This window comes from Sinocyclocheilus anshuiensis, unplaced genomic scaffold, assembly GCF_001515605.1.
Source record: "Sinocyclocheilus anshuiensis isolate Anshui unplaced genomic scaffold, SAMN03320099.WGS_v1.1 scaffold454, whole genome shotgun sequence".
NCBI lineage: Eukaryota > Metazoa > Chordata > Actinopteri > Cypriniformes > Cyprinidae > Sinocyclocheilus > Sinocyclocheilus anshuiensis.
In genome coordinates this window covers 2,221,583-2,247,602 of record NW_015548217.1, presented here as the reverse complement: position 1 = coordinate 2,247,602, position 26,020 = coordinate 2,221,583, and the positions used below count along the sequence as shown (strand labels likewise).

General features: G+C 40.8%; 1 protein-coding gene across 6 annotated transcripts in view; it reads left to right on the top strand.

Moving 5' to 3' along the window:
• shisa6 (shisa family member 6) overlaps positions 1–23,273 on the top strand; it is a 55,509-nt gene extending 32,236 nt beyond the window's left edge. The window contains exons 5-9 of one of the 6 annotated variants that reach the window (XM_016440867.1): positions 8,125–8,163; positions 14,866–14,928; positions 17,603–17,623; positions 18,267–18,419; positions 21,572–23,273. In XM_016440867.1, coding sequence (XP_016296353.1) covers positions 8,125–8,163; positions 14,866–14,928; positions 17,603–17,623; positions 18,267–18,419; positions 21,572–22,377 — 1,082 coding nt within the window. In that variant the 3' untranslated portion in view covers positions 22,378–23,273. The remainder of the gene's footprint in view (positions 1–8,124; positions 8,164–14,865; positions 14,929–17,602; positions 17,624–18,266; positions 18,420–21,571) is intronic. The other 5 variants (XM_016440869.1, XM_016440868.1, XM_016440870.1 and 2 more) reach the window with 5 other exon arrangements.
• The last annotated feature ends 2,747 nt before the right edge of the window (positions 23,274–26,020 follow it).

Sequence of the window (26,020 nt, the reverse complement as noted above, 5' to 3'; positions counted from 1 at the left end):
TAAGGGTTTTGCACAAGCTCCGTGTGTGTATGTGTGCAGACATGCATGTTGTTTACAGGAACGTAAGGGTGTGTTTAAAAGTGTTCTTTCACATTTTCTCTTGTCTTAGCAGTTGATAATGTGTTGAAGCCTGTTTCCCAGTGAAGCAGCAGCGCCACTGAACACTTCATTTCCCACAACGTGTAGAATTTAGTCGATTCCTCTTCCTGTCATTCCAAATCATATACCATTTCCACTTCCTGTGGCATTTTAAGTTCACATTCACACACAGCCATTTCTTCAGTTCTGTATGGTTGCAAAATCATGTCTGCGACAAGCACAAAACCAAATAATAGGCAAAGAAACTTTGAAGAAATCTATTGAAAAGAGGTACTGTACAGACAGAGCAACAACAAAAAATCAACTGACAGCAGTCGTAAATGAAAATATTTAACCCTGCGTTCTGTTTTGTCTCTTTTGTTCATGAAAAGGCCGTCTGAGATAGGAAAATTGCATCTCCCGGTGAATATGTCAAGATTTTAATTTGATTTTCCCCTCTATTATGCAAACAAATTATTATTCATGAACTTGTTCCTCTCAAGACATGTCATGCCTAAATCTTTCATTTGAGCTCAAGACAGACGATAATTCAATTTGCACGTTTTTGCTCGACCTTGACTTTTTTGGGTGCCGTTTCAATTTGGTACATAGGCCTACTCAATATCAAGCAAAGAAAGAAAGATCTTTGATAATGCTGGGGAAGTGATGCATGGGAATGTGTCTGGTGATTTTGCACTGTGACTATGAGAGTTTTGTTTTGCATGGCAACAGCTCTCTGATTGGAGCAAAGGAGAGATGTTCGGATGTTTTCCAGACCCTTAAGCAAAGACACGCATGCATTAGAGCGGCTTTTATTTGGGTGGCTCTCAGATTTCAATGACATGCTCGTCTCATAATTGAGGATGTATTTGGAAAGGTCAGACATGTGCTTGTTCATTTGGCATGAGGTTTTCTGATGGTGAATAGCAGTTTAGTGAATTCAACAGAGGAATGACTTTCATGATCAGTAGTATCATTTCATCCCATCTCCCATGGCATTTTTCCCTTTATATCGAGCTTGTCAACAAGCAAAAGGCTCTGATTCCAGGAATTAAAACCACCTTCAAATTTTTGTTGAAAGAAAATTTGCCATCTCACATTACACTAAGTTTATTTCTCTTATCCATTCGTCTCTGCTCCCTGTTTTCTCTGCGTTCTGGCGCTTTCCATGAATCGAGTTTTTCCACTGTCATTGTACACTGTTATCTCTGTGACCTACCAAAAAGAATCATACTATTCATTAGACATGGTTGATGGTAATATCATAGTATTTGATGCAGCACGTTACCATATAAATATTATGATATATGACTATGGTAATCATTACTATGTACCATACTATGATATTGCAGTACATTCTGTTCCATGGTTACTATTTTATAATATGTGTATTACTATTGTATGTTTTTGTTTTGATATTACTACAATATTATCTTTTATTATTATATTCTGTTATTAGGATTGTAATACTGACATTACATACCATGGCATTTTATCTGATGTCACTGCACACCGTATAAAATAATGGAATCAGATAGAATGACATGGTATGTACATGGTAATCGAGCACACTTTGAGGAATCATATTACCATGGTAAATAAAAAAAAAAAATACAGCTTCTCTTTTTTTTTGCAAGATAGCTTCCATAATTATTGTTATTTATGGTTTATTATTATTATTATTATTAGTAGTAGTAGTAGTAGTAGTAGTATTGTAATAATAATATGATTTTGTTTTGTTTTTTATTTCAAAGCATTTTATTTTTCATATTTTTCATATTTTGATGATGAAATTTAAGGGCACATTTAGATTTTGGAACAAAATTAGCAGGAGTTTGAGCCTCTGTTGAAAATATAAGAAAATAAAATCTTAATTTTGAAAGATTTTCCAGCCCTATTTTATTCCCTATTCATGGAAATTGTCTTCTGTAATCAAAGATCTTTATTTAGAACACACTGATTAATGATATCAGTTTTCCGCTAGTCGCTGAAGCATGTCATGCGTGTTTCTTTCAGATTGTCACACTTTGCTGTCAGGATTTACATACATGCACATATTCATTACAAAGGAAAACATTTCTGCACCCAAAATCTACATAGTTAATATATCAGATCTGCACAAACATACTCAATTAAACCGCTGCTGTTTATTATGCAGAAGGATCAGGCAGGATTCACGCTGTGCTTTCCTGACTACAATGAATCATCACAACCCTGAACCTATTGAAATTCCTGCAGGCCGGATCACTGACTCTCTCTGTTGTCTGGAAACGTGCTGCGCAAACAGCATCTAGTTCTCTAGTGGAGTCGGATACTAGCTTATCTAACAAATAACCAACCAAAATTAATTGTTAATAAATGTTAATATCACACGGACAGATATAAACGATATAACCGTCATACAGTACGTACAGCTTCTCCTCGGTTCTACAGGTACAGGCACACAGAGATTAGATTTGTTAATATGTTAAGGGAAGTGAGCTCGGGAACAAAAGGCCTCCTCTGAAGTGAACTGCTGCCCGGGATGTTTAATTAATGTGAGTTATTACTCCACCCGAGTGCTTTTCACAGCAAGTGTTGATTTTAGATGCTTAGGATGGTGATGCAGAGACAAAGAAAGCTCGTAAATAACAAGCTGCATTTCTGTAACTAACTGCAGTGAGACTGGCTTGTCTTTGGTTACTGATGCGTTCGTTCACAACAGCGCAGTGCTGGGAATACACACACCAATGGTTATGCTGTGCCTCTTCTGTGTTTGCATTCTCAGAGCCAGTTATATCTTTAAATTATTTATTTGTGCAGGTTTTACTTCGATTTAATGGTCATAAATTCCCTCTGTGTGGATAACATGTCAATGTTTTTGTTATGTTGAAGCATATTACTCTTCAGCATTTTTGCCCTTCAGGTTAAAAGGGCGTTTTACGTCACCATATTTTCTTGCGTGACTGTTTAAGGAAAAATCAGTAGTTCTGAACAACTTTTAGCCTTGAACTCTCAAATGTGGGTCCAATGTGGATTCTTCAAGCCTTTCTCAGTATAAGGATTCAGAAATTATCAGAATCTGTGTCTGTAATATTCCTATGGTCATTCAAATTCTGTAAAATAACAGGGCATGTTAAAATTGTGATTATCAGGCTTGGCAATGTCTTGGAAAATAATAACACTGAAACTCTGATGCTGTAATCAAGTTGTTTAGGAGGATTCTTTTACTTTACCCGAGGATACACTTAAAATGTAAAAAAAAAAAAAAATGAAAATGAAATCCTTTGAACTAGAATAAAAGTGTTTGTAATTATGTAATGATTAGTACTCAACAAACAAATTGTGTAAAATCATTATCCATTAAAGTCATATGAATTCACTGGCTAAAAGATGTGGGAATCCTGCATAAATGCTTCTTCATCCCATTTGACCTCATTGACCTCATTGATTCCATTCGAAATACTCCAGCATGCTGTGACCTGTTCATATGAAAAGCAAACAACTCCTGCAGTGCTCTTGTAGAACTGTTTACTCTTGGTCACAATCTAAATGAAAATCTCTGTGAACATCGACTGCTGTCGTTGAGAAAGAATGAGTCCACTGGGCAGTTGGAGTGACTCTGTTCTGTCAGCACTTCAGTGACATGTTTGTGGAGCTTGTCTCATTGGCAGTCTGCTTCACTATCGCGGCGCCAGCCTGACTGCAGCTGTTACTGACAGTGTCTGAATCCAGTCCATTACTGACAGCGTCTGAATCCAGTTTCATACTGACAGTGTCTGTTACTGACACCGTCTGAAGCCAGTCTGTTACTGACAGCATCTGAATCCAGTTCAATACTTTTTTTTAAATATATATATTTATGGGCTTTTATTTTCGCTGTCAACATTCAAATCAGCAAAAAGTTCCGCCGCCGGAACTGTCGACCCCAGGAGGTTAATGGACAGGACAGTAGAGAGCAGACAGGAAAGCATTGGGTGGAAAGAGGGGAGTGGGATCGGCAAAGGACCTTGACATTGGGAATCAAATTCAGGTCACCGCGAGCACAATTGCACTATGTGTCAGCGCACTAACCACAAGGCTGTTGGCGCTGAATAATCAAGTCAGTTTCTGACAGTGTCTGTAACTGATAACTTCTGAAACTAATCTGATACTGACAGTGTCTGAATACGGTCTGATACTGACAGCGTCTGAATCCAATCCGATACTGACAGCATCTGAATCCAATCCATTACTGACAGCGTCTGAATCCAATCCGATACTGAAAGCGTCTGAATCCAATCCGTTACTGACAGCATCTGAATACAATCCGTTACTGACAGCGTCTGAATCCGGTCTGTTACTGACAGCGTCTGTATCCGGTCCGTTACTGACAGCATCTGAATCCAATCTGTTACTGACAGCGTCTGAATCCAATCCGTTACTGACACCGTCTGAATCCGTTCTGTTACTGACAGCATCTGAATCCAATCCGATACTGACAGCGTCTGAATTCAAATTGTTACTGATTGCGTCTGAATCCGGTCTGTTACTGACAGCGTCTGAATTCTGTCCGTTACTGACAGCATCTAAATCCAGTCCGTACTGACAGCGTCTGAATCCTGTCTGTTATTGACAGCGTCTGAATCCTATCCATTATTGACAGCGTCTGAATCTAGTCCGTACTGACAGCGTCTGAATCCAGTCCATTACTGACAGCGTCTGAATCCGGTCTGTTACTGACAGCGTCTGAATCCAGTCCGATACTAACAGCGTCTGAATCCAGTCCGATACTAATAGCGTCTGAATCCAGTCCGTACTGACAGCGTCTGAATCCAGTCCGTTACTGACAGCGTCTGAATCCGTTCTGTTACTGACAGCGTCTGAATCCAGTCCGATACTAAGAGCATCTGAATCCAGTCCGATACTAACAGCGTCTGAATCCAGTCTGTACTGACAGCGTCTGAATCCAGTCCATTACTGACAGCATCTGAATCCAGTCCTATACTAACAGCGTCTGAATCCTGTCTGTTACTATCAGCGTCTGAATCCAGTCCAATACTGACAGTGTCTGAATCCAATCTGTTATTGACAGCGTCTGAATCCAGTCCGATACTAACAGTGTCTGAATCCAGTCCGATACTAACAGCGTCTGAATCCAGTCCGTACTGACAGCGTCTGAATCCAGTCCGATACTAACAGCGTCTGAATCCAGTCCGATACTAATAGCGTCTGAATCCAGTCCGTACTGACAGCGTCTGAATCCAGTCCGTTACTGACAGCGTCTGAATCCTATCCATTATTGACAGCGTCTGAATCTAGTCCGTACTGACAGCGTCTGAATCCTGTCTGTTATTGACAGCGTCTGAATCCTATCCATTATTGACAGCGTCTGAATCTAGTCCGTACTGACAGCGTCTGAATCCTGTCTGTTATTGACAGCGTCTGAATCCTATCCATTATTGACAGCCGGCGTCTGAATCCAGTCTGTACTGACAGCGTCTGAATCCAGTCCATTACTGACAGCATCTGAATCCAGTCCGATACTAACAGCATCTGAATCCTGTCTGTTACTATCAGTGTCTGAATCCAGTCCAATACTGACAGCGTCTGAATCCAATCCGTTACTGATAGCATCTGAATCCTGTCCGTTACTGACAGCATCTGAATCCAATCCGTTACTGACAGCGTCTGAATCTAATCCGATACTAACAGCATCTGAATCCAGTCTGTCACTGACAGCGTCTGAATCCAATCTGTTACTGACAGCATCTGAATCCAGTCTGCTACTGACAGCGTCTGAATCCAATCCGATACTGACAGCGTCTGAATCCAGTCTGTTACTGACAGCGTCTGAATCCAATCCGTTACTGACAGCGTCTGAATCCAGTCTGCTACTGACAGCGTCTGAATCTAATCCGATACTGACAGCGTCTGAATCCAGTCTGTTACTGACAGCGTCTGAATCCAATCCGTTACTGACAGCGTCTGAATCCAGTCTGCTACTGACAGCGTCTGAATCTAATCCGATACTGACAGCGTCTGAATCCAGTCTGTTACTGACAGCGTCTGAATCCAATCCGTTACTGACAGCGTCTGAATCCAGTCTGCTACTGACAGCGTCTGGAGCTAATCCGATACTGACAGCATCTGAATCCAGCCTGTTACTGACAGCGTCTGAATCCAGTCCGATACTGACAGCATCTGAATCCAATCCGTTACTGACGCCGTCTGAATCCAGTCCGTACTGACAGAGTCTGAATCTAATCCGTTATTGACAGCATCTGAATCCAGTCCGTCGTTGAATCCAGTCTGTTTGCTGTTGTCCCAGAGATGCAGCCTAGTCACTAATACACACTCAAGCAACTCATAAAAACACTTCATATTCATTGATCATACATTGGTCTTTGCACTGTTATTGATCTGAATTGAACCAGCACTGAACTGTATTGACATTGTTGTCATTTAGAATCGCTTTACAGCAGAATCTGAACTATCTCCATAGTTGAGTTTCTATCATTGATTCTACTATTTTCCTGTTTATCACTGTAAAGCTGCTTTGACAGTCTGTATTGTGTAAAATGCTATAGAAATAAAGGTGTTTAGACTTGACACACACATTTGAGTCCAGCTCACATTTTCCCCATTGTTTCCTGTTATACACCATTTATACAGCATTTGAAATGCTGAAGTCATGAAGTATTCTTGCACAGAAAGAAAAGGCTTGAAAAATGATTAAAAAATGACTGTGTTTCCATTCTTTTGTTAAATATAAGGTGGATTGAGATTGTGGTTTGTTGTTTATTGTACATGCTTTAAGTCAGATCACCCATTCTCCCCATTCTTTGTCCTTTTTATACAGCTCCATCAATAAAAATGAACAAAAAGGCCCCAAAATGATATGCAAGCAATTAAAACAGCAGAATTTGTCATTATTAATTATTGTGCTTACATGGCTTAGTAGATCTGTCAGTGACAGATTGTACTTTTACACCTAACAGAGCATCAAACTCGTCTACATGACAAATAAAACACACAATAAAGAAAGATGGGGTTTTTATCACTTTCTTTGCCCTCAGTGACAATGAATCCCATGAGCTTCTTTTGCATTATTCCCGGTATTAACCTAGTATGTCATAAAGTTCAGTCATAGTATGCAGTGGTCGAAGGTACTGAGGATGATTGGTGAAAAAAGCTGATATGTAATCAATAATGATGGATCAAAGCACTACACCTTTACTAGCCTGTGGTCAGAGCGCATTACTGTTTGCTACTTCATAGCATCTTTTCATCTCCTTCCTGGTGGTGCTTCTCTCTCATGATCAATCACTAGAAGGGACGGTGTTAGTCGAGCTCAAAGCTCTGAAAGAACTCACAAGGTCTTTACAGAGATCTAGCTGGATGAACGCTGAATTGGATTTGATATATAATTAGTTACATTGTATGTATTGCTGGGCGGATGTGGATAACAGAATGTAACGGGCATTGCAGCTGCAACTCAGAAATGTTTCTGCCACCTCAGATTTGATGCATCTCACAGTGAATACTGAAGTCAACTATTATCCTGCCACGAGCAGATTACATGCCTCTCAGAAACGGGAACTGTACAAAGAGACGGCGTACAATACTCAAATATTTTTGAGAGAAAAATAAGAAAAACACTTGAGGTGGGAGGCTTCACTCATCAATGACCTGCTTTGTGTTTGTCGGTTTTGGATGAAAATGTGCATCCAGAGTATGAAAAGGCAACAAGGTTTTTTTTACGAATGCACAGTTATTTTTGTGTTTCCCCCCCCAAAGTTACTCAAATGCTCACAGCAATAATTGCAGCATATTTGAAAACGCATTCATCCAGTGACACATTTCTTTCAGTTCCATTTTCTCTTGCAAATCGGCATGATGATTCACTCCGTCCTAATTAATTTCGTCTAGAGCCATTGTTTGCCGAGCGGAAGGAGAACTTGGCCACGAGCGTCATTATTTTTTGTGATGAGCGCTAGCCTCCCTTTGCTTTGCTGGAAATGATGCTGGTGTTAAAGGTCTTTGATGTGTTGACTCACCTTGACTCTGCCTGGTTGTGTCTTCCAGGGGAGAAGCACTGGCCGGTTCGGTCTCAGAGTCATCATGGTAGGAACACTGCTTCTGTGTAGTTGAGTGTGTTTCTTCCCTCGGCCTCTGCCTCTGCCCTGTGTCTGTGTTTGTGGTGGATGTGTAAGTCTGTGTAACCTCACTCCTCACCATGTAGCTCTGATTAGATCATTCTTCTCCTGCTTAATCTGCACGCCTGTAGTGTCTTTGTTCCTCTGGATTCTCTGTTCCTCCATTGCTTCGGATTCAGAGTGCCTCCGACAGACAGAGGAGCACACATGCTAGCGCAGGGATAAAGACAGTTTTGAATGATGTTACTTCTTATTAATTAAAGAAGACATCAGAAAAATCTGTGCTTATCTCTGTGGGCGACGTGATGATGCTCCTCGCGAGAAGATCTTCTACCGGTGTCCTCCAACCTGGTATGTGCAAGACGAAGGGTCTTTTTATGTGTTTGTACATTTGTTGTTTTTTCTTGTGAGTTAAACTGTCATTATTACATTTATGAGAAGTAAATGAATAAAAACAAAATAAAACTCATTGGAAATGCTCTGCAGGTACGTTGCTTTGATGTCCTGTTTAGTATGGAGCGAACGTGTCTGGGTCAATGTCCATGAAATTGCTGAAATGTCTGTGATATTGCTAAATGATCCAGCGGAGAGCTTTCCATCTTATCCCGAGAGAGAAGCTGTATAGTGACTCAATCAGTATGTGTTTGTCAGTGCAGCACAGCTTTAAAAGCAAATACACAAGCTTTATTTACCCATCAACCTTCTGCTTCAAGAGCCAAAGGTCACTATGTCTCCAAATCTACAAGTTAATGGTAAGAAAACTCTCTGGTAAAGAGGATACACTGCAAAAAAAAAGATTTCCTTGCACAGTATTGTTTGTCTTGTTTTCCAGTAAAAATATCTAAACATTCTTAAATCAAGATGCATTTACTTGAGTAGCAAAATGACTTAAGATATTTTCTTGTTTTCTGAAAAATGTCTCAAAATGTATCAAGGTTTTGCTTTGAACATGGTCAGAAACATCTACTTAATTCAATGGGAAAATAATAATTTTTCTGACCCCATTGGCAAATATTTTTTCTTGTTTTAAGCAAACACTCACTTAATTTTTATACATTTTTAAGAAAAGACAACTTCTTATCTAATGTCATTTCGCTTCTCTAAAAAAATATGTCTTGATTTTAAAGGGATAGTTCACCCAAAAATGAACATTCTGTCATTAATTACTCACCCTCATGTGGTTCCAAAGACCTTCGTTCATCTTCGGAACACAAATTAAGATATTTTTTTAAATCAGAGAGTTTTCTGATCCTGCATAGACAGCATTCAAGGCCCAGAAAGGTAAGGACATTGTTAAAATAGTCCCTGTGACATCGGTGGTTCAACCATAATTTTATGAAGCTATGAGAATACTTTTTGTGTGCAAACAACGGCAAAATAGCGACTTTATTCAACATGTCAGTCTTCGTCGTGTGTTCACGAGAGTATCACAACGCATGCATGTGATGCTGCTGATGCAGGAACCGGTGTTCTAACATAGAACCTGGATGCGCCGCGCCCTGTTTGCAGGCAGAGAATGCACGATACTGTCGTGAACATGTAGCGGAATCTGAAACGGAAGAGAAGAAATTGTTGAATAAAGTCATTATATTTTTCTTTGAGCACTAAAAAATGTATTCTCGTAGCTTTGTGAAATTAAGGTTGAACCACTGATGTCACATGGACTATTTTAACGACATCCTTACTATCTTTCTGCACCTTGGAATGTTTCAGTTGCTTTGCTGTCTATGCAGGGTCAGAAAGCGCTCAGATTTCATCAAAATACCTTAATTTGTGTCCTGAAGATGAACAAAGCTGTTACGGATTTGGAACAAAATGAGGGTGAGTAATTAATGCCAGAATTGTCATTTTTGGGTGAACTATCCCTTTAAGAATATTTAGATATTTGTACTGAAAAACAATTTGATAGCAGCTCAGTTACAGCATTATTTATTGCAGGATGGGTCAAACTGTGCACTTCAGCGGGGAATTGCATTTTCATACATGTAGGACTACTATGACATTTCACAATTAAATGTTAACCGTTTTTGTCAGTGGTTAAATGCCAAACCCCAGTGGCTTTCCGGCTCCGCGTTTGTCAAAAACACAGGAGAAGGGCAAGCAAATTGGTTTCAAACTGTCAGCGAAGACCGTCGGGCCGGACCTCGTCCCCCACAAGACTGTATCATTAGAGCCTCTATCTAAAGCAGAGTCATAGCAGTGCATTTTGAACAGGTGCATAAACACGACCAACTTCTGGAAGGAAATGTGACGTTCTCGTACTCGCCCTCCCTCCCACTTGTGTCTCAATCCCTTCCGGCCCCTCATTAGTCTGAGCAGCATCACCTCTGGAGAGCGGCAGGCTCGAGTGGCTTTTCCAGACTATACGCCGCTCTCGTCAGGTTTTTATCAGGGACGATTGGGTTTCCTGTCATACGAAGCCAGATATTTTAACAAAGGAACTCAGACAAGCAGATGTATTTGGCTGTGCTATAAGATGTGCTTGGCATGCCGAAAGCTTACTGACCTAAAATTTTGGCACGATGTATTCATCAAGGAGGCAGAAGCGTGTTGTTAATTCTCGTCAACACTGGGCTGGACCGGATGAGACAGAAGGGAACGAGCACTAGAGGCTACACAGCTGTTCATGCAAATGTTCTCGCATGACCTTGTTTACTTGCTACTTCTTGTTTTGTTTTTTTTTGCAATAAATTTTTGATTTGATTTGAACTTCATTTCCACAATCAGAGGAAATGTTAATCATGCCGTCATCATAAATTAACTTTTAACTTGTTTTTTTTATTCCAGGTATTGTTTAATATCATGCTTCACGAGATGTATTATATTACTGCTGAAATTGTTCCAGTGATTAAGACTGCTTATTGTGAGATTTATTATAAAGCACGCCAACCTCTTTTGAGCTCCTTTTGCGCTAATCCTGGACTAGCTGACGATAGTGCAAAATGAAACGCACCCACAAAGATCTCATGTAAATGCGATGACAAACAGCAACCCCTTCTGATGATGTCGATGCATTTCATTCTCTGGAGGAAAAGCAAGAGAAATGTCAAATGACTGAATCATTGCTTGGCCATCTGGACATTACTATTCAAACTGGAACGAGAGTTGTCAGGTTATATTAGATGTGAAACAGGAGTACGTGCAAAGTGACGATTCATCAGCTGTAGGCTCTGGTGTCGGTACCGTTTCGCTTTCAAAAGGCCAAATCAACAACATTTGTGGCATCTGATTCATACAAAGTAAATTTCATTGCATACCGGGGCGGATATTAAATATGACGTACAGCTTATGACTTCTAAAAGTGACCACACTGCTGTTAATGTCAGCAAGTCGCTCCAAACAGCTCAAGATAACAATAATTCTGCACGCGTTCTCTGAAATCATCAGCTTTTAAGCTATCAAAGGTAGTAAGTGTTCTTTTATGCTGTCATAAACTAGGCAAAACAAACATTACACAACCTGCTGTCTGCTTAAGAAACAAAACTCGGCAGAAGTACTGTAATAAAAGATACCGTTTCACCTAACTGAATTTGATATCAGATGGCGTTGTGCAGCCTGTCCTTGAGCTGGTGTGAAACTCTTCATTAACCTCGCGACGCATTACGAGCAGTCGGCTTGAGCTCCGTCTTGTTGACTAAATGACCTGAGAGACTCGGGCCGAGTGAGCCTAAATACGTGCCGTATGCCGAGAGAGAGAGTGACTGGAGAGAGCGCAGACCTCCGGCCCGCAGCCAGACTTTCAACTAACCACCTTCTCAAAAGCAACTAATTGGTCCCCAGATTAAAGCAGGATCATTGAACTGGACGATGCTTCTTATTAATTAGAACTCAAGACTGCGCTTTGAGCTCTGGTTTTTTATCAGTGCCGCTGTGAATGTAGTGGACCTGAGATGTTTTGGGACGTGTGTGCCTCCTAAGCGCTCCTTAACTTTTAGTTGTGAGTTTTAATAAGTTGCTGTAGACAGTGCAGAGGAGAACTTCAGACTAATTCAGTATTTCTCATCTCAGACCCTGTGATTGCTGCTGCTGCTGGTGGAAGGAAAAGGGAAACACATTCAATATAAAAAAAAATTAGCTCACTTTGATTCCCTTTTGACATGTATTATTCTAGAAACAAGATTTTCAGCCAGGTTCCATAAGTAAGTCCTGAATGGGGGTCAATAAACAAGTGCACTACAGTTCAGAAGTTTGGGGTCAGTAAGATATATACAGTATATATATACAGTGGCTACGGAAAGTATTCAGACCCCCTTAAATTTTTCACTCTTTGTTATATTGCAGCCATTTGCTAAAATCATTTAAGTTAATTTTTTTTCCTCATTAATGTACACACAGCACCCCATATTGACAGAAAAACACAGAATTGTTGACATTTTTGCAGATTTATTAAAAAAGAAAAACTGAAATATCACATGGTCCTAAGTATTCAGACCCTTTGCTGTGACACTCATATATTTAACTCAGGTGCTGTCCATTTCTTCTGATCATCCTTGAGATGGTTCTACACCTTCATTTGAGTCCAGCTGTGTTTGATTATACTGATTGGACTTGATTAGGAAAGCCACACACCTGTCTATATAAGACCTTACAGCTCACAGTGCATGTCAGAGCAAATGAGAATCATGAGGTCAAAGGAACTGCCTGAAGAGCTCAGAGACAGAATTATATATATACTGTGTGTTTGTGTGTGTGTATATGTGTATGTGTGTGTATGTATGTGTATATATATATATATATATATATATATATACATATACATTTTAATACTTTTATTTCAGCATGGATTCTTTATGTTACAAAATTTCAGTTTGAAATAAATGCTATTCTTTGAACTTTCTATTCATCAAAGAATCCTCAAAAAAAATTAAATGTCACAAATATTCGGGGGAGCTACTGTTTTCAACATAATAATCAGAAAATATTCTTGAGCAGCAAATCAGCATATTAGAGTGATTTCTGAAGGATCATGTGACACTGAAGACTGGAGTAATGATGCTGAAAATTCAGCTTTGATCACGGGAATAAATTATATTTGACTATATATTCACATAGAAAACAATAATATTGCTGTATTTACTGTATTTTTTTTGTAAATAAATGCTGCCTTAGTGAGCAAAAAAAGAGAGACTTCTTTCAAAAAAGTTAACTTAGTGACCTCAGTTTTTTTATTGATATTATAAAAGTTTCTTTGAGAATATAAAATATTTTCTACATATAACATTTTTTTATCCAAATGTGCTTTTTAAATGTTATTAATAAATATCATTGTAAAGTATATTGGGATGTCCTAAAGTAGGTTGGTTGAGAGTCTGGGTCGCCTGTGAAGGTTAAAGAACCCTGTGACACAAACTATTGTACTAAATCTATATTGTATACACAATAAACACACTACAGGGAACCTTAGCTACTGGGTAAAAACATCCCTATCTCATCGAATAACTGCAACGATTGACTCCATTCTATCGAAACAGGGGTCTTCGCTCATCTGAGCTCCATGACAGATGTAAATGGATGTTAAACTAGTCACTCTAATGCATTTTTAAACAGGCACAACAGCAGATATCCAGACGAGCATGACGCTGTGCTCCCTCTAGTATTCATCCATTTATCAAGGGGCGCTTCATGAGCCCATCTTTGCCAGCTCAGAATAGCTGTCATTCATCACCGCTCAGCACACCGTGGTCCTCACGCGCGGATGCTGTGGTCCATCTCAGCCCATCACAGAGCCGTCGCGCCAACCGCATCAGCCTCCCGCTGCGCTAAACACAGACTTCGTGACAGATGACAGAGCAACTTTAGTCCTGTATTAGAGCTCTGGAAAGCAGGGAAAATAGAAATGTCAACTGGCGAGGCAGCCTCAACACTTTTCAATGATGTGCAGATGATGATGAACCCTGAACTAATGCCCATCGTCATATGCAGCACGTCCATTATTGCTGCAACTTATAACCGATTTAGTAAATGACACGTTTTGCTTTTCTGCAGCTGTTGGTGAGTTATAGAGCATTGTATCGCTGAGATTATGGCCATCATTCAATAACTGTGCCTGCATGAGTGATTAACAAACGTGGCCAATTTGAAAATATACAGTTCCCTGTCAATGGATAACACATAATTTGTGTTTTCAAGTAGCAGTGATTTTGTGTAAACGTTGTGCAATTGAGTTCATTTTATATTTTAGAGTGATAACAGTAAGCATTCGACTTTTATTAACTAATTAAATAAACATTTTTAAAAAGCTGGGCCACTAGTGTTGATTGTACATGTGTTGTTTGTTGCAGATGCTTTTTTGGTCATATGCTTTATGTGCACTATATAGCCAAATGTATGTGGACAGGTTTGGCTATTTTAGGCACACACATGCTTAAGCAGATTTTTCTAGTTCAGCATGCTAAAGGTTTAGTGATTCTGGTGTGTAAAGGATCCAAACTAGGATCCACTCCCTATTTAAAGCCTGGGGTGTTGGAATCAAACCTGAAACAAGCCCATATTGCTGGTCCACATGCTTTTGGCCATGTAGTGCATGTTGCACTGCTTATCTAGCTATTAATGTGCTTCCTTTTTGCTTAAGGCCATTTTTCCCTTTGGAGCGATCGCGCTCTGGATTACAATCGATCATGCTTGCCTTTACTTTGCAACCAAATCAGACTTGTCATTGCTTTTTCTGCAGGAGCCCATCAACATAATTACAACCATCTTGGTCTCAGTAGTCCAACTCGAACACCTAAAAATGGTAAGAACCACGTTCCTCATTTAACAGCACCATTTCACGAGTGTAGTCTTACTGTCGAGGGCTTTTCACTGATTATTTGTGTTCGCATGCCTACAAGATTAGCTGGTGCTTTGAACAGATCAATGGCGTTGTCCATTTTCATCATCATCACTACCATGAAACAAACCGAGGATCTTGATTTGAGCCAATGGTCTGGAGAGGACGCAATTTAAAGCCAGACTTAAATGGAGTGAATTACTGCACTTTCCTGAGCCTCTCTGACATGTCAAAGCTTATAAGTCTGGAGCCTCACGTTATATTTTTGTGACCTGAAATGAGACCTTTATAGCACTATGTGCTCAATTCTTCAAAGCGCTATATGCCGTCTGTGTTCAGAGGACAGCATCCATTCAAACTCATGCCTCAACACTATCATCATCTTGCTCCAGAATGTATTATTGAAGGCATGAGAGCAGGGCTCGGGCTGTTGTTGAATCTTCCAGCTGATGTTGCTGTAATGTGAGGCTGGAAAGCTTCTCACTAGTGAGCAGAAACGCTCAGCTTGTTAGCGCTGATTAAATCCCTGCCGTTGGTGAAGCACTCGAGTCTGGCTTGGGTTGGTGGAGGATGGGAGTCTAAAGATGGATCGCTCTCCCACCCAACAAGCTTCAAAGGCTCCCTAATGGATACCTGTTTTTATGACAAAGCCTGTTATTGCATTCACACAGAGCAGCTAATTCACTGTATGAAAAGAGATACTCTTCCCATATTGCTGTGATTTATAATGACTTATGCTTATACAGTAGCCTCTCTGAAGCTTCGGTCAGCTCAGCCTGCAGTCGGCTTTTGTCAAACCTTTTAGCATCCAAGCAGAGATCAATCTCTTAAGAGCCTGTACATTATTTGCAATTTGTCTAGCAACATATGCTATTAAACAGAAATAATATTTAATGAAATAACAAATAAATACAAATAACAATGAATACATATTATACATACCTGAATATGGAACCATGTATCTGCTTCAGAGTAAAACTATTTCAGTGTGAAACAGAAAATCAATTACGCTAAATCAACGTTGTGAGAAAGGTCCCAATTAAGTCTTAATAATCAAGCCTCCGTTGTATAGTATCATTACATATAGTTCAATAACAATACACTACTGTTTAAAAGTGTTTTTTTTTTTGTTGTATTTTTGTTCATCAAGGATGCATTAAATTAATCTAAAGTGACAGTAAAGGCATTTATAATGTTACAGTAGATTTCTATTTTAAATAAATGCTGTTCTTTTGAACCTTCTATTCATCAAAGAATGCTGAAAAATAAAATGTATCACGGTTTCCACAAAAATATTGGGCAGCACAATAATTGATAGTAATCAGAAATGTTTCTTGAGCAGCAAATCAGCATATTAGAATGATTTCTGAAGGATCACGTGACACTGAAGACTGGGTTAAAGATGCTGAAAATTCAGCTTTGATCACAGCAATAAATTACAATTTAACATACAGTATATTCACATAGAAAACAGTTATTTTAAATTATAATACTGTCACAATATTACTGTTTTTACTGTATTTTGATCAAATACATGCAGCCTTTGGAAGAGACTTCTTTCAAAAACATAAACAAGAAGAAAAATCTTTTGAATTGTAGTGTATCTGTTTTAATATATACACTTCTTAAATATACAGTGCTCTCCAACCAGTTTGGAAATGCTGTAGAAAAGGTGAGGTTGTGGACAATAAATAAAGCCTTGTAATTTTTTGATGACTTTGCATTGCAGGACAACCTGAACTCTGAAAATCTATTTTATTAAACAACAAATAATGATTTTATAACAGAAAAAAAGAGGTGGTGTGCTGGTCCTAGCAGCTAAACACCATGATGGCCAGGCCACTGTTACTACCAGTATATAATAAAAAAAGAAAACCATTTTCACGTTCCCGTGGCTCAGTGGTGGAGCATTGCGTTAGCAGCGCAAAAGGTTGTGGGTTCAATTCCCAGGGAACACACATACTGATAAAAAAAAACAAAAAACTGTATGTCGCTTTGGATAAAAGCGTCTGCTAAATGCATAAATGTAAGTTTTTGTTGGTTTTCAGTGGTAATTGCCCAGAAGTCGAGATGGTCCTGACTGCAGAACACAAGATCCAGGGGGTGAGGTTGGATCCAGATCCAACTCCTCCCACCTTACATATACCTAAACCTACCCGTCTCCACCCCCTGATCCCTAAACCCACCCATCTCCACCCCCTAGATGTGGATCCAACCCCGCCCCCTGGATCTTTGTTCTGCAGTGAGGGGCTACTGCAAAAGCCCACTCTTGATCCAAGAGCATTTCTGGTGGACAGAATGACGTCTATATGCAGAAAATGAAGTCGGTTTAGCTGTGAACAGCAGTACTGCACACATGCTCCACACGTCTCCACCATCCACATCACATGTTCTCGTAGTTTGTCTGGTTTCACCACACTGTTGCTGTGAGACCCGTCACATTGTGTGGACACTGTTCTCTACAGCTGGTGCAAATATTCACTCTGACAAAAAAGCCCAATTCAAACTGCCATTTCACGATGCTTCATCATTACAAGAGCACGAGAAAACCAAGCAGCCCGTCCCCAACTCTATTTCATCTGCTCTCTCCACATAGTGCTGTTATTGAACTGCGTTCTTTTTCCCTTGAATTGACCAGCTCACAGATCTCTAAGGCATGGTAAGTTATCTTCAACATCATTGATTCTCAATCTTTCCTCTTCCTCCTCCTCCTCCTCCCTCCAATGAAGATGAATGTTTTCCACTTCACACACCACAAACAGCTGAATCCCATGGCATGAACTGAGCGAGTGCAAAATGCTGTTGTGTAAACATTGCTCGTCCTTCGTTTCTCCCCCACCCGTCCCGTCCTGTCCTGTCCTGTCCACCCACTGTGCGAGCGTCCCGCCGGCTCCCTGGAGTGTTGTCGCCTCCCGCCCCGTTCTGCTGCACTAGTCGCTGCCCTATTTTTAACCAGGGCTTGATCCTCAGCCTGCCCAGACTCAGACTGGCGTGACGGGCACGCAGGGGCCGCCGCACACATCACATCACATCAGTCACCCAAACCGGTCCTCCGTTATCAATGAGACGGCCGATCGAATGCCATTGGTCACCGTGGCACTGCGACTCTGGTCTTTTTATAGCCACCTAAACCCAGTACAGACGTTCCCCATCATCCCTTCTCACAGTAATGTCTTCCTACATGTCAAATGTGTGCAGAAAACCTAAAAAAAGAGCTTTCGTTTGACAATGGAGATGTTTGCATTTGTAATTTTGACTTTGCCCAGTTAAAGATTGGATGGTTTGTTTTGTCTTGCCCGCAGAGAGCACCCGGATGAACAGTATCCTCACCTCACAGACCGAGCCATACGATCTGTCCTTCTCACGCTCCTTCCAGAGCCTCTCCCACCTACCCCCATCCTACGAATCTGCCGTGAAAGCTGACCTCAACAAATACTCCTCGCTCAAGAGACTAAGTATGTCCTCAGCTCTGCTAAGCATGATCTTTCTTTAGGGGTCTCGGGGCCGGTGACGCAGCGCAGAACCAGGATCTCATGTACACGTGATTACTGACAGTTTAGCCTTAGCAAATATTGTTCTATTTGTTATTTTTAGCTAAACTTTAGGTAGTAGTAGTAGTAAACTTTAGTAGGCCTCAATAAAAGTTGCAATTGTGAGATACAGAGTATCAAATCATTTTCGCTTCATGTAATTATATTTATCGTAACACTTTAAAGTTAAAGTTAAAGGATCAGTGCACAACACTTTCACAGCATTTATTAATTTTCGGTTCATGTTCATTTCTACATACAGTATACCAATAATGTATCATGAACGAACATAAATTAATAGTCATAAAAAGTATATAATTTAGCATTAATCTAGATCATGAATCCTGAGTACATTGTTAATTCAATTATTGCATATCATATTTTCTGTGGGTTTTTCTAGATTTATAAAATTCGGAAAGTGTAAATCTGGTCTCCAACTGGTTCTTAATGTGGGAGATTTGGCGTTTTGGCGATGCACATTTGATGGTGACAAATGAAAAGCAATCGAAGAACGAGACTCCTTCAGATCCCAGGAAGCAGTCGGACTGACAAAAGCTGCTCCTGCACTCCATCACGTCAATCAGCGAGTCTTATTTTCTGTCCACTGTGCAAGCTAATCAGCAATCAACATTCGAGCGTGATGCATTGTTTCCCGCGATTGTGACGCCTGTGTAAATGCATTCATGCAGCTGTCTTTGTAAACACACTGTATATTTGGTTCTATATGCGGAGTACAATCACTGTAAGTGTGACGTTACTGTGGCTGCGGGGGTGTCTCGTAGGCCAGCGCTTGCGGCTCACCGCCGGGATCAGAGCCTTCATTTCATCTCATCAGGACTGTTAGTATGCTTCCTCAACAGGCGGCCATTACCCGCTACCACGGATTCGATCTGAATCTGATATCACTGAGTAAAGTTTTCTCGTGGCCTTAGCCTATCGTATTGATTCAGTTAGTGGCAGGTTCTTTTGCTGTGTAATAAGGTCTCAGCTCATTATGTTCCCTAAGTGAAGAGTAAATTCCCCTGAGGCTTGTGTAATTGCATAAAGAACGCCCCAGATCACTCCTGGCCCTGAACCCAGCCGAGGCCGGGGAAATTGACAGCCCCACTCATCCGCAATTCTTCCGCGTCCGCCGAGCCTCCACCAGTGAAAACATGCAATCATACACTAAACTATTCATGGCAACAGACCCTCCTTAAAACTGTCCTGCAGCAGCGCCTCCACTGAATCCCAGATATGCCTCTGAAGCAAGTTATTTGTTGTGGGGTGTAGCCGAAAGGCTTAGCTGTTTCTTTTGGAGCTTCAGCGGTGTTTTGCACTGACAGATCGTGTTGGATGCAGCCAGCAGGCAAGAGCTGAGCGCTGTGCGGTAGAGTCCTGTTAATAATAACATCTCCAGCATCCTCCTCCTTCTCCTGATGTTTATTTTTCTAATATCCACAAACCTTCAAAAGGAGACTCCTTTATGAAGAAAGATTAATTTAATCTGTAATCACCATAAACAGATTATGTGCCATTAATTTCCCATATGACACAGTGTTCGTCCTTTCGCAAAGCGTGAGATAAATGGTGTTATTTAGCTCTTTTATCTCCTAACAAACTGAATCTAATCCCCTCAAGAGATGCTCTTTCAGATGTCCCACAAAAATGACTGCCACTACCTCAGGCTGTGCAGTTTTTTATTTTTCGCAAAACTCTCATCACAGTTATTCGATTAATTCTCACTTATAGAAAGATTTGTGGCTGTAATTTTGTTTGATACACTCCTTTATTGCATTCACTTCGATATTACTGGGCTCTAAATGTGTGGAGAAATCTATCAAGTGTAACTGAGATCTCAAGGACATCAGCTCCCCCAGAATGTATTCATTACACCTCCAAGCAGAGGATAATTTCATTATTTCCAGTTCCAATCACGCAGTTCATTACAGTACAGTCGCTGGCTGTCCGGACTGTCCTGAACGTATTTGTGTCCTGAAGCTCTCAAGCTGTGATCAATCTTGTAGACAAAAGCAAGTCTCTGTGATTTAAAGTATCTTTTATGTCTGTAATCAGATGCAGTCCCAAGCAAAACATATTCGATATTCAACAAGAAAAAGGGTTACTTTATTTCAATAGTCCACTTTAGACATTCTACTAACTATACGTAGCTTCGCAATTACATGTTACCTAATGCCGAGTTTACACTGCATGATTTTCAAAGTCCTCGGATCACCATTGTTTTTACACTGCACGACTATCTGGGGTAGCATTCAGTTGCTGCTGTGTTCACATTGCATGATGGATCGGCGACAGGAGGTTACACACTGCATGACTTTACAATAGGAAGAATCGCTGACAACTCTGACTGGTCCGCACACTACGTTTCATATAACTCCTCCCCGAACTTTCCACTGCCCTCTATCTTGCTCTCTCATTGGCTGTAGGTCATCGCCGATGTATTTTTCAGTCAGAACTCATTTCACACAGCAGGATTTTGAATCGCTGACAGGTCCAGATATTTAGCATGCCAAATATTTCACGATCGTCGGCAACGCATTGGCGATTCTCTCTTTGATAATTTACACTGCGTAATTGTCACTTGCATGAACGAGCACCGAATTGCCTCCGATTTCGGGCATTTGTCGGCGACTTAAAAAAACCTGTCGGCGAGTGAAAATCCCTAAAATCGTGCAGTGTGAACTCTGCATAACTCTCATTAGAGTATTAGTCGACTGTTAGGTTAGGGTTAGGGTTAGTAGAATAAGTTGACGTGTGCTTGCGGATTTCCTTCTAGTCAGTAGTACGTCCATCAAGTGTAGGCAGATATTAAGCAGACAGACTACTGTCTGCTAGTTGACATGTAGTTACAAAGTTACTTATACAAAGTGTAACAAAAAAAAGTTGTATGGGTCTTGGTTTAATCCATTGGCGATTCATTGAAAAAAGTCTCCATATATCAGAACAGACAGGTGGTTAAAAAGTCAGCTAAAAAGGAAAATCATTTGAGAGGCAAAAGCAGTTTGACCAGCAGCTAACTTTTGATTTCATATTGACTTAAATGCTCTGAAACTTAAACTGCTTGTGCTTTTACACAGCGGATAAGGACGTTGATGACTACTACAGCAGGAAGAGGCATCTTCCAGACCTAGCGGCACGAGGAACTCTTCCCTTGCACATGATCAAGATTAACCAGGAGTCCCAGGGAAGCCAGCAGCAGCAGGCCCAGCAACAGCAGCAACAAGTGCCCCGCCAGCGTCCCTGCAGAGTTCAGAGGGCCATGTCCCAGGACCGCGTGCTGTCCCCCGAGCGCAGCCACACAAACGACTTCCCCATGTCCCCCTACGGCATCTCCCCATACGGCGGACGCATCCTCTCTGACGAGCAGCTCCTGTCGGCCGAGCGCCTGCGCTCCCACGAGCGGCTCATCACGCAGGACCGCCACTACTCCCAGGACCGCATCCACATGCAGGACCGCTTGTTGTCGCAGGAGCGCCTTCACTCTCAGGAACGCCTGCATTCCCAGGACCGCCTCTACTCCCAAGACCGCCTCTACTCCCAGGATCCGCTGATCTCTCCCGACAAGATGATGTCCATCAAGCGCTCCGGGTTCCACAGCGACAAGTCCATATCCAGAGCCATATCCCACACGGACGTGTTCATGCCCACCACGCCCCTTCTGGACCGCTATAAGATGACAAAAATGCACTCCCATCCCAGTGCCTCAAACAACACTCCGCCGCAGAACACTGCAACCATGAACCAGACGGCCTCCAAGAGGCAGGCCTTCGCCTCGCGCCGCACGCAGACGGTGGAGCAGCTACACTACGTTCCGCAGCAGCAGCAGCAGCAGCAGCATCACCATCACTACCGCACAGGGAGCAAGACCGAAGTGACTGTTTAACCACTCGCAAACTCTCAGACGGTTGAGCCACAAGCCCAAGCAACAACAGAAGCGCAAAAGAGCCAGTCTAGACTCGGATCCGGGCCTTTCCAGCAGTTTTTCAGTGACTGACCCAGCATCAGCTAGTCTAGAGTCAATACTGAGACATTTCTGTGTGCATATCCATTCATTTACCATGTGTTTGTTCACCACTAATAAGGAAGGACTTACAGATTCTGCGTTCGTAAGGGCTTTGCATGGGGACTCGCAGAGATCATCAGAAGAAAGAACGTACAATAAAAGGTATGGACATGGAACAGAACTGTATAAATTTATATATACATACATATATATATATATATATATATATAAATACAAATACTGTTTGTACTTCCGGTCCTAGTCAATAGCTTTAGATGTTCTTATGATGTTCACGCACTTCTTTGGTGCCTCTACGAAAACGCTCCATTTCAACGACGAAGTGGTTTTGTGGGTTAAAAAGCACAATCAAGTCGAAGTTGCGTTCGTTCTGTTCTGTTCATTCATTCGGTTGGTGATGGCTAGCACATATCAGTTTGTTCTTCAGTTAATTGCCATTGATTATTTTGCGAAGATGATTGTAAATAAGCTCTTTTAGCCACAGTAAACGGACAAGTCTCTTCTGGTTGGCAGTTGTATTATTGTAGTTTGATTTTTAGAGATTCAAGACTTCAGAACTATAGACAACCCACTAACCCAGTGTTGGACCATTTAAAGTAATATGATACTGTATGTGTGTCCTTTCAAATGTGCTTGTAGAATGGGAACCGGGCGAATGTTGGGAAAAAAAAAAAGACAACTGTTGATATCTGGCTGTAGACTGTGTTGCAGTGACTCACAAGACAAATGAGTATATTATGCTTGTCGTAGTAGCTTCAAATAAACCTTCCTTATTTTTCTAAACATGAAAATGAATGTGAAAAAGGTTCATGTGCCTCAAAAGAAAACACTGAAATATCTGAAAGAGCTCCGGTCTAATGGTCCATGATATAGAAAACAGCTAAATTCAGAAAATGAAAAGCTGTGCCAATTTAAAGAGTTTGTTTAGCCCAAAATACAATAAGGTATATGTTGAACGTCACGAAAACAGCTCTCATCTTATCCGCTTTAAGAGCACTACGAACTGATGCCAGTTTCCATGGATTTTTAAAAGAATCAGCTAACCTTGCTAGTTGTTTTTATGGTTGCCATTTTGTTCAATTTTAATATCCGAATGTTAGCAAGAAGAAAAAACTTTTAGACATCACTCTGCATATGTGTTGGGCATCGGTTATGATCATCATTGGCATTTCCTTTGAAAACATCTTGAGTAAAACAGATTCTGACACAACACAAGGACAATTTTGTATATCTGCCTAGACCCTGGTGCTCAGCACTTTACCATGTCACACTTTCAAATCTGAACGTTAGCGTGGATTTTAGCGTACACACTCTAAGATCAAATCTGTGCACATTTTATAAATGAGGCCCTTCATTGTTGTAGAATAAACTGGCTACATTTCATGTAAGTGAATGAGGAGAAAATTACAAAAAATCACCATTAAAATCTCATCTCAAGCCAATAATTGACAATAATTGCAATATTCCACACTAGTCATATGATTTAAGGAACATGCTCATTATAGTTCATGAGAGAAGTAGCCAATGTCCAATTTGTGAACAAACAAAATTGAAACTGAAAAAAAAAATCTGTATACAACCAGCAAATGTGAGCTGCAGACGGCACAGCAGTCTTTGAAGCAGCTAAAGTCACACAGGTTTGGAACAGCAGATGATGACAGAACATTCTTTTTTTAGGAGAACAGACCCTTTAACCTTAGAGTTCACCGGCTTTCTCTTTTGCTGCAGACAACCTTGACTGAAAGTTTCAGGAAAGCAGCTATTAATTTTTAAATGGTTTTTGCTATATTTGTAAGTCATGCTACAGTTTAACTTTGGGAACACTTGTGTAAAAGCAATTACATTACACCTAGAAATCAGAGCAGCACGGCAAATCGCCAGGTCTTCCCTGTAGAGCTCTCATGCAGAGCCAATAAAACTGTGTCTGAAAACTAACCAACCAAATATGCTTCAGCAACTAGGTGATATATTGGGTTATTTTATTTATTTTTTTGGACATGTGAATTAATACCCGCTGCTCGCATACCAGCCGGAGCTGCTGAAACCTCCTTTAAATTCATTGAACTTCAGGGGTGAAATTCTAACACACAAACTAAGCCTTTTGCATTTACATTTCTTATTTGCAAAAGCTTTATGAGACGGCTTCGTATCTCGGTTCCTACCTCTCCCTCCCCAACCACGTCTTCCCTATCAGCATTTAGATGAAAATATGACACTTAAATGGAGTCCGTGTAGCAGATTGGTTGACGTAAAAGCAGAAGCACGAGGCGAGCGAAAGCTTCCACTGTGCAAATGGCTGCTGACTAAAACATCGGTCCCATATAAAATAATGAAAAGCCCTCTAGGTCTCCACTTCTGAGAGCAATGTGTTGTTCAGCCAAACCGCAATGTTTCGTACTAAAATTTTTATCCTGGTCAGGGTGAGGTATAAGGCAGGCTCTCCCTGCACGAATTTGGAACATAATTCGTTAATTATTTACCGTCTGTCTGTCAGAACGGCCGAGCGCAGAGACGAGAGACGGCTTTTTAACCACAGTATTTGGGAACACGCTTCTGAGAAAGGCATTTTTGTATTGAAAACTGACAGTTTAGCCTTTGTGCCTTGCACAATACACTGAAAATGCTTTCCATCATTCTCTCAAGGACTCTCATAAGGGTTGAATACGCCACATAAATCTTCATATTCCGCACGGTACTTGTGAATAATACAGGCAACGGTGCATTTCAAAAGCTTTTAAAGAAAAAGAAGTGACTCCAAGCGCTTCCATTAAGTTTACAGTTTGCTCTTGTCTCCAATTACCATATTTCAGAAAGCCAAAGTGAAGAAATGCTGCGATTCTCTGCAATTAGCCTACAGCCTGCTTTAATATTACATATACTGCGCCATCGCCGGCTCCCTCCTAAGTCATTTCTCAAGACTGACCTGTAGCCTAGCAACCAGCATTTCCCATGGAAATGATTAAAGCTTCCTTCTTTACATTCTGAGCAGGAGTCTTTGATAGATTTCTGCTGTAGCCTGACACTTTGCCCACCGCATGTACCCGGTGGCGCAAACATCCCCTCTGTGATGTGAAATATGAATTGTCAGGTATGAATGGTGGCCGTGACTGCGGGGTGGTATGGCTGCGTTCGGGTCGAGATGCTCACGACGGATGCCCAGCAAGCAATTTTGCATTTAAAAGATATCGATTAGCCATCCAAACACAGCCCAGACGTCTAGGCTAAAACAAGGCTGAATTTGGGCTGTCAGTGAAAATTTAATAGACGTCTAACCATAGCCCAAGAATAGACTACACTGTAAAAAAAAATCCATAAAATTTACGGTAAAAAAACGGCAGCTGTGGTTGCTGGAATTTTACCGTAAAAAATACGGTAGCAACGTTTTAGGTTTTACGGTTTTAACTTAAATTTACAGTTAAATACCGTAATTTCATTAACTGATATAATGTTAATATACCAACATATTGAAGTGTTAATATCTGTTTTGAACCATTGTAATGCACTG